This window comes from Lindgomyces ingoldianus, assembly GCF_010093535.1.
Source record: "Lindgomyces ingoldianus strain ATCC 200398 unplaced genomic scaffold BDR25scaffold_1, whole genome shotgun sequence".
NCBI classification, from domain to species: Eukaryota; Fungi; Ascomycota; class Dothideomycetes; order Pleosporales; family Lindgomycetaceae; genus Lindgomyces; species Lindgomyces ingoldianus.
The window spans coordinates 1,935,178-1,948,798 of NW_022985162.1; the positions used below are offsets into that span (position 1 = coordinate 1,935,178).

The 13,621-nt window shown below is 50.4% G+C and overlaps 5 protein-coding genes across 5 annotated transcripts; 3 read left to right on the top strand and 2 right to left on the bottom strand.

The window, feature by feature from the left end:
* Positions 1-308: 308 nt before the first annotated feature.
* BDR25DRAFT_308814 (S-adenosyl-L-methionine-dependent methyltransferase) lies at positions 309-1,404 on the top strand (the record flags this gene model as incomplete). Its single annotated transcript, XM_033691035.1, has 2 exons — positions 309-409; positions 453-1,404. The coding sequence occupies 2 exons, from the start codon at positions 309-311 to the stop codon at positions 1,402-1,404; spliced, it is 1,053 nt and encodes a 350-aa protein (XP_033554817.1).
* A 190-nt stretch (positions 1,405-1,594) lies between these two features.
* On the bottom strand, positions 1,595-4,452 carry BDR25DRAFT_299707 (catalase-domain-containing protein). Its single transcript, XM_033689214.1, has 8 exons — positions 4,132-4,452; positions 4,050-4,086; positions 3,745-3,957; positions 3,520-3,695; positions 3,228-3,467; positions 3,008-3,172; positions 2,780-2,954; positions 1,595-2,723 (listed from the first exon to the last, which is right to left on the bottom strand). Exons 1-8 carry the CDS (start codon positions 4,411-4,413, stop codon positions 1,783-1,785), a joined length of 2,229 nt encoding a protein of 742 aa, XP_033554818.1. The 5' UTR covers positions 4,414-4,452; the 3' UTR covers positions 1,595-1,782.
* Positions 4,453-6,366: 1,914 nt separating this feature from the next.
* BDR25DRAFT_348276 (uncharacterized protein) lies at positions 6,367-7,247 on the bottom strand (the record flags this gene model as incomplete). Its single annotated transcript, XM_033694387.1, has 4 exons — positions 6,367-6,524; positions 6,599-6,925; positions 6,998-7,087; positions 7,139-7,247. The coding sequence occupies 4 exons, from the start codon at positions 7,245-7,247 to the stop codon at positions 6,367-6,369; spliced, it is 684 nt and encodes a 227-aa protein (XP_033554819.1).
* Positions 7,248-8,125: 878 nt separating this feature from the next.
* On the top strand, positions 8,126-9,182 carry BDR25DRAFT_207576 (uncharacterized protein; the record flags this gene model as incomplete). The annotated part of the gene is made up of 3 exons (XM_033684537.1): positions 8,126-8,446; positions 8,496-8,621; positions 8,676-9,182. 3 exons carry the CDS (start codon positions 8,126-8,128, stop codon positions 9,180-9,182), a joined length of 954 nt encoding a protein of 317 aa, XP_033554820.1.
* A 563-nt stretch (positions 9,183-9,745) lies between these two features.
* BDR25DRAFT_299710 (COPII component protein) lies at positions 9,746-13,236 on the top strand. The gene is made up of 12 exons (XM_033689215.1): positions 9,746-10,104; positions 10,158-10,410; positions 10,460-10,601; positions 10,660-11,269; positions 11,324-11,526; positions 11,583-11,597; positions 11,661-11,745; positions 11,800-12,067; positions 12,143-12,213; positions 12,267-12,389; positions 12,437-12,883; positions 12,986-13,236. The coding sequence occupies exons 1-12, from the start codon at positions 9,778-9,780 to the stop codon at positions 12,995-12,997; spliced, it is 2,556 nt and encodes an 851-aa protein (XP_033554821.1). The 5' UTR covers positions 9,746-9,777; the 3' UTR covers positions 12,998-13,236.
* The last annotated feature ends 385 nt before the right edge of the window (positions 13,237-13,621 follow it).

The following is a 13,621-nucleotide window of genomic DNA, read 5'->3' on the forward strand; positions in this document are numbered from 1 at the left end:
TCATTCCCTGTAGCCGAGCGGACATACCAAGACGGTCATATACGCGATACATTTGCAATTGGTCAATAGGGAAGGGATTCTACGCCACCTCAACCGGGTCTAGCTCTCGTTTGCGCAGTCGTTAAAATTCCCTCGATTCTAATATAGATCACGTGGTCTGGGCAAGGGGCTTTCGCCTCTTCAGGTTAAGTTGCCCGCGAGTCAATCCTCCAAGTCCCCTCAAGAACCTTTATAGTTACGTCTCTCAGCACTTTAGACCCGTTTACCAACACCACGTAGTCGGAACAACGCCTAGCACATTCATCAAGATGCAGGTGTTGGAATCCATTACACCAGCAAACCCACCAAGTGCTATTCAAATGGACCGAACGTACCACACAACAGAAGCCGCATATTCCCTACCAAATGAGTAAGTGAATCATACCTTGAGACTGTGCGCCAAAGTCTCACAGAGTGCAACCCAACAGCAATGTAGAACACCAGCGACTAGAAATGCAGCACTCGCTGTTTATCGGGCTGATGGAGGGACGGATCATGCACGCTCCCATATCGAACCAAATCAGCAAAGCAATAGACATCGGATGCGGTACCGGATCAGTCACCCATACTATTGCCTCCGCATATCCTTCGACGACAGTCTACGGCGTGGATTTATCCCCAATTCCAGAATACACGCGGTCGAGGTTACCAAACCTGAGCTACGTCCAAGCCGACTTCGACGAATTGGTATCCCAGGACCCGCCAGATCCACGCTTTAAACCTGCCTCATTCGACTACGTCTTTTCCCGCCTTCTTATATACGGAATAAGCGACTGGCCCACCTACCTCTCCCGCGCCATTTCCCTAGCAAAACCTGGTGCATGGATTGAAATGCAAGAGGCAGATTACCACTGGTACCGGATTCCCATGTTTCCATCCTCCCCCTCTCCCGCGGCCGAAACCTTCGCATCTCACAATCTCACGCTATCAGAATTAACAGCAGAAATACACCCTTCAGAAAGACTGAAAAGTGAGACACTTTGGAGCCAAACAATGAACGCTCTCCTCCTCGCAAAACACCTCAATCCACACGCTGGCTCTTCCCTTGCGTCGCTCATGTCTGCTGCCGGATTGGTCGATATCAACATCCGTAGATATATTTCTCCTGCTGGCGTATGGCCAGGCCTCACGCCCGAAGCGTCCGCTTTTGGGAAGTATGTGGGGAAGCAGACGCCTTTGATGTACGTCCCTGCGATCCGCAAACTAGGCAGGGAGACGGGATGGGACGAAGGTGAAGTCGAGGCTGCGGTGCGGAATTTAGAAGCTGAGTTTGAAGGTAGAGAAGACGGGCAGAGACTGTGGTTTTGGGTATATGTTGTTTGTGGACGGAAGCCGAATGAAGATGGAAAGGAATCTGGGAGTTAAGTGAGTTATTGTCTCGATCGCGCGTCTAAGAGCGACGCCTGAGAACCTTAGAATTACATCTTTTGTTTCTTAGATCTCCCTGTGTCGTTTGTTATATGCAAGGTTGAATATCCCTGCTTCAAGTGTGTTGCTTGGCCATATCAAACCAGGTTGTTGGGACCATACAGCCAATTCCATGTCTCGATTCAGCCGCTGTGAGAATCCCGGGTTTTTTTATTAATTCTGACGGTTATATTGAGGTTTCAAGCCTCCTGTTATCTAGTTTCGATATACTTTGCGCAATTTTGGGCTTCTGAATTAACCTTTGAAAATCTCGTTGAAAATCACAACCACACTACACTTGTTCAATAGAACAACTATCGTAGACCCAACCTTAAATCACGAGTCCATCGGAAACCTGTCCAGGAACTTGAACGTCTTCAGACCTGCTTCCAGGCTATTCGCAAGGGTGCTAGCATCGCCAACTGCATAAACACCCGGCGTCCCCGCTTCAATCCCCGCGTTACCGAAGGCCTCCTTGCCCGAGCCTACGGCACCAACAGGCTTACCCCACCTGTATCCGCTCTCAAGGATCTGGAGTGGGCGCCCAGCAGGGTACAGTGTCGATAGGACGTTTGCTGACGCATTCCCATATGTTAGAGTCGTCGAGTTTATGTTGGCAAGACTAGGTGGTGGAGCGAAGAGCGAGGCAGTGCCTTCACCGATAACGATGGCATCGAAGTTTGAGGCGTCGGTTGCGGAGTATGTCTGATCGATTCCTTCTGTGAGACTCTCTGCAACAACGACAAGATCGACATTCATAGCCTTAAGTGCGGATTTCAGCGAAGCCATGCTGGTATTGGCAGTTGATATAGAATTAGATGTTAGGTATCCGACCTTCAAGCCGTCGACCGTGAGGAGAGGATCCTTGGCTACAGAGACTCCGTTCGTTGTGTTGTCATGATAATACGTTGGATCCTCGGCTGGAGCTGCGAGGCCAAGAGCGGTCGCCACACGGACGGCAATGTCATGACTGACGCGGTTCAATTGAATAAGCACATTGGTCTTCACGACGGAGCTCTTGAGTTGAGAGGTCTCAAACCGCATGGCGTTGACGAGGAACTGCTGTTCCGCAGGGAGTAGAGAATTGAAGAATAGTCTCGGCTGTGACCAAACATCCGCGAAGGTGGATGACACTGCGCGCACAAGCTTGCCTGATCCGCTACGATTAGGTGCTGTGAAGAAGCCATTACCCGTCGTTTGGTTGGCCTGACGCGGGGAGCCGTTGTTCAAGGTGTTGGGACTGTATGCGGCCGTGTTTAGCGGAATGAACATTTGGCCTGTTGGTGCGTCAGCAAATTACGTTGGATTGTTGCATGCTACGTGGTCAACGTACCAGCTCCGTCGCGGTTGTTGTTGTGCCATGGCATGCGGGGCTGATTAATTGGAAGCTGTTCAAAATTAGGGCCATTATGACGATTAATTTGGGTATCGAGGTAAGAAAAGATGCGGCCCTGGAGCAATGGATCTTCGGTGAAGTCGATCCCTCTTACGATATGGCCGGGTTGGTACTGGGTATGCAGGTCAGCCACAGAAGCGAACCAATGAGATGGTTGAAGTTTACCATGACCTGTTCAGTCTCTGCAAAATAGTTCCTTGGGTTCCGATTCAAAGTCAGCTTTCCAAGCGGAGTGAAAGGGACGAGCTCCTCTGGTACTATCTTGGTTGGGTCCAGGAGGTCGAATCCGAAACGCAACTGGTCATCCTCTTCCATTATTTGGACTTCAAACTGCACGACGCGTGTTAGTATCTCTACAAAGTGGCACGGCATGACGATGACACACCTCATACTCCGGATATAGACCCTTCTCGATACTGTTGAATAAATCCTGACGGTGGAAGTCTGCATTTTTCCCTGATGTGACCTGCGCCTCCTCCCACACAAGACTAGCTTTCCCTTGCAGCGTGCGAAGTCGAAATTTGACAAGCTTCGTCTTGCCTTCATCGGTTACGAAACGGAATGTGTGGACACCCCAGCCGTCCATGTGTCGATATGACCTCACTGTGCCATGACCAGACATAGCCTGTAGTTTAATTTAGTGGATCCTCTAGGTAGAGGGGTTGGTTGCAGCTTACCCAGAAGAGCGTGTGCAAGGCACTTGGCTGCTGGCTGAAGAAATCCCACGCTGTGTCATGAGCAGTAGCGGCTTGAGGAATCTCGCGATCTGGCATTGGCTTGACAGCATGAATGAGATCCGGGAACAGTATTGCATCTTGGATGAAGAACACAGGGATGTTGTTTCCGACGATGTCTAATTGATACAGTTAGTGAAGAATACCCCCATGGAGGGTCCTACTTGCCAAAATTTCCCTCGTCTGTATAGAATCTGGTTGCAAAGCCGTGAACGTCACGCACAGTGTCTGCTGAACCGCGACTCCCTGCAACAGTAGAGAATCGCACGAAGACAGGAGTTTCTTTCCCTTCTGAACCTAAGAAGGATGCCCCGGTAATGTTAGACCAATCACCATAGGAGACAAAGACGCCGTGAGCGCCCGCGCCTCTCGCATGGACCGCTAACACAAAGGTTAGTTAGACTTAACATTAAATGATTGTTGAAGGGCGAAAGTTAGATCACGCTTGATGAAATCTTCAGAGATTGGCCTACCTCTCTCCGGCACTCTCTCGTGATCGAAGTGCATGATCTAGCTCCGTTAATAACTTCTATGGCATGAAGAAGGCATCGCTACTTTTTGACGGAAGATGAAATCCTCAAGGAGAGTGGGACCTCGATCTCCTGCACTTAGGCTGTTCTGGTCTGAGAAGGGGCCACCGACATCGCTGGTCAGGTAGACATCGTTGTCGTCAATCTCGTACTGCGCTAGGAAGTCGTCTGTAGGGCCGTATCCATCTCGTCGAACTGGAGGGTGGTTGGCGGGAAGGTCTCGAGCATCGTGCTCCATGTAAGGGCATATCGCATGGGCAATGTTGATCCACGCAGCAATTGCTGCAACAGCTCTGAGAGTGATCATCGTGACGCAGTGAGTGAAGGATAGCAGTGTAGCGAGAAAAATCCACAGCGCGGGAACACTGCATTAAAAATTCCTCAGCACCGTGAAGCGGCGTTGTCGCGCCTGCTCCGAAGGGTGCACCCAGCAGACTGGAAGACTGTGCCCTAACTGCTTCCCACTACCATGCTAGATCGAATTAAAACCGTAAGTTTGATCAGCAGGCATCATCATAGGGTAGAGCGCCAATCCGCGGTCCCCCACTGCGAAGAATGAGGCTAGTACTCCGTAGGCGAGTATTTGATATGAGGGTGATGCCAAGATGTCTTCAGTTGATCAGCGAGCGTGGTACGGAACACTGCATTGAGGCGAGCAGCACTAAGGTTCCCACGGCGAGCATTGCATGGCGTTGCACACTGTTACGTCTCCATCGACCCGGAATTGTTGAATAAGGATAATGCAAGTCAGACTGGAAAACTTGGAAGGGCAGGGCTGCAGGAAGCCTCTCAGAGGCGACAAGGACGTTAGAGAACATTTTTAGAAGAGGGAGGACTAAGATGGGCAACGATTCCAGTGGTTTGCTGCAAGGTGCACCTGCGCACAGTAGCACACGGACCCGATTGCTTGGATTAACAAACAAACAACAAGGAAGCGAGACGGATGGAAAGCAAGTGTCATCCTCAGACATGTCAGCTTAGGAGAGACTATTGTGTAAATTGACGTCCGCAAGTACCACCGTCGTTGAACATAGGAGGCAATGATAGTGATGAAACCCACTTACGTGGCCGCACGACTTAAAGCGGTGAACGAGGGGTGGATTTCTTGAGGTTGAAGATAGCTGATTATAGATGTTGGTGGCCCAGATGCTGAGGGGTTACTAATTATGCGGCGTTGATGGTGGAGCGTGCCAAGGCAAAGTGGATAGCTCTTGAGCATGGGCGTGCTGCGCTATCCGGGTTAAGGCATGCACCAGAGTGATGACTGCTCCTTGGGATTTGAGCCAGACAGAATGGAGTAATCTCCGATTGCCAAGCGCCTCTGAGCAGCGTCTTCATGAGGTCCACGTCAAGATCCTCCAGGTAATCCGAGAGGCAATGATGATGAATTGGGAAATTTGCCCTTTTCGAAAAGGGGATTACGCAGAGGCAGCAGGGGTTCTGATTCGTAGCATTTTATAACTGATTGGCCCAAGGATGCAAGGCAATGAGGTTGGGTGATGGTAGGGTGAGATGTAGAAATACTCAGGAGGTAATGCGAAGATGCAAAATTGGCGCACGTGTTAACGCTAGTACAAAAGAAGTCTCGGCTAGATGTGTTATTCCTCCAAGGTCAAAAATTAACGACCCTCCCTCGTTCCATCAACGCTACATTTATATTTCGAGATAGAACTGGAATGTATTGCTAGCTCCTTATAGGAAAATCTCTATAGTCGCGTAAAAACTAAAGGACTTCGCCGTAACAGCACCATTTTCCAGGTGGTCAAACTATTATTACCATCCGCCTAGAGTTGCGTGTTAGACACGATCCTATATAATGTCAAGTCCAACAAATGTCCATGCTCAACCTTAGAACCTAATTCAAGATCTTTCAAGTCCAAACCTTCCATTTTCCTTGCTTTGATCCTTCTAAGTGTCAATAACTGTGGCAATGAATTTCACCTGCACAACCCAATCATAGGAAGAACTGACCATGAGGCACCGCACAAAACTCCTAACCACCGTTCGTCCACTAATTGGGGCCGTGGTCGATTTCTATTCCAGATTTGAGTATCGGTTCTTCTTCTTGCGCTGTCCGTCTCCCGATATCGACTCTCTTCTCGAAAACGGCTCCTCGTGGTCAATCGCCCAAGATCCAGCTTCCTATATGCTATGAGCGCGAGGTCCCCAAGCCGTAGCACAACACCACACAGCACCCGGCTCTCGTCGAAGACACCGGCCTTCATCGTCGCCCTTCTTTTTCCTCTTTTCTAGGATGCATTCAAGGTTGACTATGGCGTATAGTCATACCCTGGTCCTCAATAAAATAATCCACATTGGCCGTAATTGGGTCCATACCCGTTGGAGCAAACCTATGAGAGAGAGAGTTCTTGATAGCAAATTCCCGGATGCTGCGTTTGGCTAACTTCGCGTTGGCGGCTAGATCGCAACCCGAAGCTAGCTACCTGTTCTATTCAAGGAAACCAAGAATTACAATACTGCTAGTAGGCCACTTTGGACTTGCCCACACCCGTACTCCCGAAATTTCTGCTCTTCTTGGTGGATAGTACACCATTGTTCCTTGGGTATCGCAACTGTTTCTAAGGGTATTGGAGCTCCTCGTATGCTTAGACACTTGTGGTAGAAGATACTGGAATCCAATCCGGCTTTCGGATATCTTACCGAGAGGGGCCACCTCGAGACATCGCCCATACGGATAGTAGGCAGACTATTTGCATTTCCCCCGCCAACCCGAAGATAGTCAAACCGCGTTAGGTGCAGGTGCCTGTGGAGTGGCCATTGAAGATCTTTGGGCAGCTTTTTCATATCACTGTATCTATCTCACAGCAGGCGAGGGCGTTGGCATATCCGTTATTATGAAATGAAAGCATAACAGGGAACAACAGGTTGACTCACGTCTGGCCCAAGACTATAGAAGCTGCGAGAAAGGATCTGGAAGGGATCAAAGTGGCAAAGCCGAGAAGGTGGAGGCACGAATAAGGCTTGAAGAAGAAGGAACAGTTGCCACATTAAGCCTTAGAGAAACTTCCTACTGGAGATTTGGTTGATGCTTCGACGTGCTTTCGAGAACGATTGCATTGAAGTACTTTGGAAAGCGAATATATGTCGAATTCGGAGTTCAAGCAAGGGTGATTGAACCATCCAAGATGCTCCTTAGATTGTGTTGATAATAGGTGTATGGGAGCGTGTTAAGAGAATGCTGGGATGCAGCCTTCCACTTCAGATGACGAGTCGTGTTCCTTCACATTTGTTGACGTGTAGCACATCCTTCTCTCGATTAGACGGTCCCTTCTCACGTGAACTCGCTAAGTGAGCCTTCCCTGCACTCGCGAATGACATCACCGGCAATCCATGGGCGCTTGCGCGACTTCCATGCCATCCAGTCAAACCTGCAAGGTCCCTTATTCCCAAACAAGACCATTCCCCGTCTTTCGCATCGCAGTAATCACAGCGCCAACTGTTTCAAACAACGTACGTTCATCTCCCGGTACAACGCGACTCGTCTGGAAATCACTGGCAATAATTTACCGAGCCGCCCATTGTGAGGCTTCGCGAACGGCTAACATGAGTGGTTCCGAGTACAGACATTGCAGAATGCTAACAATAGCCATGGACAGAACGCCATATAATCTCGAGGGACTTCTCTTTGATTTGCTTTCAGAATGTAAGCTGGTCTTCGATCCCTTTTCACATATTCGAGTTGTTCTGCTAGTTCAGTTTTTGCTTCTTGCTCTTGTCGCTTGTTGCCTTTTACCTGCAATCGCATTATACCCTTTCCCTTCCATTTCCGTATCAGCTTCACTTCTGCCGGCTGTGTAATGGCCGTTTACGCATACCCCACCAACCCTCCTCCGCCGCCTCCACCACCAGCATACCCGGGTCCTCCATCGCGCACACCTTCTCGAGCCCGTACACTTACCATCATGCCTACTCGTACTAGGAACCGCTCCCTCTCGGTACGATCCAAGAAGGAGTCCGGCGGCAGCTCCGAGAAGTCGGTACCGCGCCACCGCTTTACAATGGCTTCCCTGCGAGGCATGCAGCAGCCTGAACTCTCAAAGAAACTCTACAAACTCATTAAGACGGAAAACCACGCTATCGGTGCCTACGAGACGGCAGGACGCGAACGCATCGCCATTGCCCAACAGCTCTCTGAATGGGGAGAGGCTACCGGCGACGATGCGGTGTCGGAGATCTCGGACAAGCTGGGAGTCTTGATGGCGGAAATCGCCGAGCAGGAAGATCTCTTCGCGCAAGCGTTGGAAGATTACAGAGGCGTTCTGAAACAGATCCGGAATACTGAGAGCTCTGTTCAGCCTAGCCGAGACCATAAAGCGAAGGTAAGCTTATCGCGAGGGATTCTATGGGGAGATGCTGAGGAGATCATAGGTGTCAGATGAGATTGCCAAGCTCAAGTACAAGGAACCACAGAGCACTAAGATTGTGCAACTCGAACAGGAGCTCGTCCGAGCGGAGGCCCAGAACTTGGTTGCAGAAGCGCAACTTACCAACATTGTAAGCCTACCTCTGCGTTGGTTACGCAAAGCACCTCTAACCATTCGTTTCTAGACCCGTCAAAAGTTCAAGGAAGCCTACGACATCCACTTCGCCGCCACGATTGAACGTGCGGAGAAACAGATTATCCTGGCTAAGCAAGCTCGCCGTATCATCAACCTGCTTGATGACACTCCCATCGTTCCAGGGGATGCGCATCCCATCTTTGAAGGCAGCGAAGCCACCCGCCAAGTCCTTAATGATGCCGAAGATGACCTCAGGAACTGGCAGCCTAATCTTGAGCCCGTCCACTCCTCTGCCGGATCGCTTGGTGTAGGTGCGATGCCTGGAGGCGGACTGACTGGAAATGGAAACGGATATGGAAGTGAAGCTGGGCAAGATACCACCTTGCAAGAGCATCCAGCCTACAGGGAGAAGGCGTCAAGGAGCAGGAGTGGCAGCGGCGAGAGGCGAATTGCTAGTGGCGCCTCGTTGGGCTCAAATGTTGGCGGAGAGGTGCGCCCACCATACCCCATGACCGAGGCAGAGAGAAGAGAGATCGAGCATGCGGGAGTCATTTAAAGGTATCCTCAGTCGAGGTCGATGAAAGCTCGCTGATATCTGTGTAATGCTTATCACGACTACATGTATTAATGAGCGCATTTCCTTCTGTAGCCGAATATCTCAACACGTGGCTGTTTTCATTCTTACAGTGGCTACGCGAACTAGGACGTTCAGTTCTTGTGAATGGGATCGTAGTTAATATCTGATATCCGGTCTAGCAGCGCCCAGAAACCATCAATGATAACGCCTCACTGTCGGTAGATTGTGGAGGTGCTCCATGGGAGGTCTAAAGTTGACGACAAGACCTGTCGGGGCCTACTCTGACATACGTGACAGGTTGTGGTCGGACATTGTTGGTGCCTTGAGCTGATCCGGTAGCTAGAGGGGAGCTGAAAGCTAACACGTAATTCACATCTCGACATAAGAAGGTGTTGACATGTCTTTCGAAAACAAGGCGACAAGAGATCTTCTCCATTGCCCCTCGTTCCGCTAGAAGCTTGGCGCTGAGTTTTGGAGCTACGGAAATCGCCGCATCCAAGAAGACACATACGAGAAGCTCAACCTCGCAGGTGGATTCCATACCTCCACACACCTTACACACCCATACACCACCATGGATGCACACAAGAAGAAGCGCGATCGGTATGCCACCCAAGCATATGAGTTTGGGGCCAACGCCCAAGGAGTGAATGCAGCTCCCCCGCCTGGACCGCCTGGTATACCGCCGGGCATGGCCCCGGGTATGCCCCAATCCCCAGATGCTATGGCTCAGCAGTTTGGAAATATGAGTCTTGGAGGCCAACCTGTGCAGGCTGCTCCTCCAATGCAGCAACCAACGGCGGCGCATCTCAACCAGCTCTACCCCACAGACCTAATTTCGCAACCATTGAACGCAGCCGAAGTGGACCAGCTTCCACCTCTCATACATCTCCCACCGAATGTATGCATGCTCCCTCCCGAATTGGCATGATTCAATGTCTAATACCTTCACAGACTTCCTGCACGCCCAGTCCACACTCCAACGCGGATCCTCGATACATACGATCAACCCTGAACTGTGTGCCGACGACCCATTCTTTGCTGAAGAAGTCAAAGCTACCATTCGCCCTCGTTATCCAGCCATACACATCTTTACACGACTCGGAAGACCCGGTCCCCGTTGTACCAGACCAGGTCATTTCAAGGTGTCGACGATGCCGAGCATACATAAACCCTTTTGTTACTTTCCTAGACCACGGGCATCGATGTATGTGCGCCAAGACCCATTTACTCGGGATTTTGCTCACATTCAACAGGGCGCTGCAACATGTGCAATCTCAGCAATGATGTCCCTCAAGCGTTTGACTGGGACGCCGCCGCACAAAAGAGCCGTGATCGTTGGCAGCGGGAGGAGTTGAATTTCAGCTGCTGCGAATTTGTCGCTCCCCAAGAGTACATGTATGTGCCTCCTCAAGTTCTTTGAGCAGCCAGATTCGGATAGCTAAGATGTGTGCAGGGTTCGACCGCCGCAACCGTTGGTTTATCTTTTCCTTTTTGACGTCAGCTACGCCGCGGTTACGAACGGGCTCCTAGCGACGAGCGCCAGATGTATTTTGGAGAGCCTGGATAGGATACCCAATGCAGACAGGAGAACAAGAGTTGGATTCATGGCTGTTGATTCCAGCCTGCACTATTTCTCTATCCCGCGGGATGGGAGCGAGAACAACGACCCTAGCATGTTGGTTGTTAGTGATCTGGACGAGCCCTTCCTACCTACACCGATGGATCTCCTCGTGAACCTATCGGAATGCCGGGCCAATGTGGAGACATTCCTCGAGAAACTTCAGTCCATGTTTCAGGACACTCCCATCACAGCTTCCGCCATGGGATCTGCTCTCCGAGCAGGGCACAAGCTCGTGGCACCTGTTGGAGGGAAAATCTGTGTGCTTAGCGCAACTCTTCCCAATGTTGGGCACGGAAAGCTGGAGATGCGAGAGGACAAGAAAGTACTGGGTACTAGTGGCGAGAGCAAGTTGCTCGGGACGCAAAATAGCTTCTACAAGAGTTTTGCTGTAGAGTGCTCGAAGAACCAAGTCTCGATCGACATGTTCCTCTTCTCTTCACAGGTACGACACTGGCTACCTTTACATCTTTCTTTCTACCATACTAATTCTCTGTAGTACCAAGACGTAGCCAGTTTGAGCAACCTTCCGAGGTACACTGGCGGACAGACTTATTTTTATCCTGGGTGGAATGCTGCAAGATCAGAAGATGCCATTAAATTTGCGAGGGAATTCAGCGACTACCTGTCATCCGAGATTGGATTAGAAGCGGTGCTTCGAGTCCGGGCTACCACCGGGCTACGTATGAGCACCTTCTACGGGTAAGTTATCCTAAATTCGATTAATATAGGCATGCATGGCTAATAGAAGAATCTAGTAATTTCTTCAATCGGTTCGTATCTCCCTTTCTTGCCTTTCCATTAGTCCCACGCTAACCGCACCTTCACCTATACAGATCTAGTGATCTTTGCGCATTCCCAGCCTTTCCTCGAGATCAGGCTTATGTGGTTGAAGTTGCAATCGATGAGACGATCACGAAGGTAAGCCACCCATCTGGGGACACTCTTACTCAACTGATTTGCTGATTCGATAAGCCGTACGTGTGCCTTCAAGCAGCAGTATTACACACCACGTGCAATGGCGAACGACGAATCCGCGTCTTGACGCTAGCTTTGCCCACAACTGAAAGCCTTGCAAACATCTATGCATCAGCGGATCCGGCTGCTATCACTGTTTACTTCAGCCACAAGGCGGTTGAGAGGGTTTTGGGAAGCGGGCTTGACGCTGCTCGTGACGCCCTCCAGGCGAAGATCATTGAAATCTTGCAGACGTATAGGAAAGAGCTGGCTGGTGGGAACATGGGTAAGTTCCAAAGGATGCTCATCCTGTTCCAACTTTATCATCTGCAAAGACGCAAAATATCTGACATTTGAACAGGTGGTGGAGGCCTTCAACTTCCGGCGAATCTTCGTCCATTGGTGGTTATGTTCTTAGGTCTAATAAAGAACGTGAGTTTTTCAACCCTCGAGTAACCTACTTATGTCAATCTAACTATATCCAGGTGGGGCTTCGCAAATCCGCCCAAATCCCTTCGGACCTACGTTCAACAGCACTTTGCCTTCTTTCCACCCTTCCACTTCCATTACTCATCCAGTACATTTACCCGAAATTCTACAGCCTTCACGTAAGCCTTCCGTCTAGACGCAACTTACATCTATTAACTCGCTAAAGGACATGCCCGATAATGCCGGTGTACCCGATCCTCATACTGGTGAAATACTTCTACCTCCTGTAACCAACCTCTCATCTGAGCGTATCGTCCCATATGGTCTCTACCTCATCGATGATGGCGTCAACCAATTCCTCTGGATAGGCCGGGATGCCGTTCCGGCTCTTCTCCTCGATGTCTTCGGCACCGATGATCGTACTGCGCTTAAGCAGGGCAAGACCACCATGCCGGTCCTGGACAATGAGTTCAATGAAAGGGTACGCGCCGTCATCGAGAAGAGCAAAGATCACCGCGCCAAAGGGGTCGGTAGCATCGTTGTCCCCACGCTGTATATCATCAAGGAAGATGGCGACCCAAGTCTGAAGCTCTGGGCGCAGACATTGCTCGTTGAGGATCGTGCAGACCAGGGAGTCAGCTTGCAGCAGTGGATGGGAATGCTAAGAGAGAAGGTATGTCTGCGTCCTGAAGATATACCTCTTATTCTTTCGACTTGGCCGGATTGAAATCCGTGTGCGAAAATGCGATTGCTAACTTTTGGATGTTTGATGCAGGTCGTGCAATGATAAACGAAGAAGACCTCATTCTCTAGCTTAGACGACACGGCAGGTTTCATGGGTTTCGCGGGTATCCGCTTATTGCTACGGTACGGAATGCCGAAAACGCGTGCAGAGTGGAGTGTGGATGTAGCTACAGCTCTGAATGCTAGAAGATGAGATGAGGTGAGGTCAGGTCAGGTTAAGTCAGCGAGGCACAGGTACCATTGTCTAGAGTCTTGGCAACGTGCATTGCGTTGGAATCCCTCCAAATTAATTGATAACGCACTTCTTCGCTTTTTGCCTCCCTCATTATCTTGCGACCGGGTGTTAGACTTGGATGTTGGAGGCAGTGAGCAAGTCACAATTCATGGCCCCTCGATGTGCGGCATGCATAGCTGCATGTACGGTTTTCCGAGCTGGATCGAGAACATTGCCGTAGGTAATACAGCGTGAGTGAGTCCGAACCTGTATCTGTCTGCCGGGTATTGATTGAAAACCGCAGCGTGCGCAACCTTTCATCAAAATCCCCGCCCAATCCCGTGACCAGAACCTCCTTCGTGCACCCGAAAGTCCTCCGGTCGCAGTCGCCTTTGAGGAACCCCGTTGCGTGCACGGGGCGCACAACAGCTACCCTAGAATGCGTGTTGTGCG

Excerpts from the sequence above, each read along its gene's own strand:
- BDR25DRAFT_299707 (XM_033689214.1), bottom strand. The coding sequence starts at position 4,413 with ATGATCACTCTCAGAGCTGTTGCAGCAATTGCTGCGTGGATCAACATT. Across the intron at positions 3,696-3,744 it reads TACAGACGAGGGAAATTTTG|ACATCGTCGGAAACAACATC; the intron begins GCAAGTAGGACC and ends TGTATCAATTAG. Across the intron at positions 3,173-3,227 it reads GTCTATATCCGGAGTATGAG|TTTGAAGTCCAAATAATGGA; the intron begins GTGTGTCATCGT and ends CGCGTCGTGCAG.
- BDR25DRAFT_299710 (XM_033689215.1), top strand. The coding sequence starts at position 9,778 with ATGGATGCACACAAGAAGAAGCGCGATCGGTATGCCACCCAAGCATAT. Across the intron at positions 10,411-10,459 it reads CCTAGACCACGGGCATCGAT|GGCGCTGCAACATGTGCAAT; the intron begins GTATGTGCGCCA and ends CACATTCAACAG. Across the intron at positions 12,390-12,436 it reads CGAAATTCTACAGCCTTCAC|GACATGCCCGATAATGCCGG; the intron begins GTAAGCCTTCCG and ends AACTCGCTAAAG.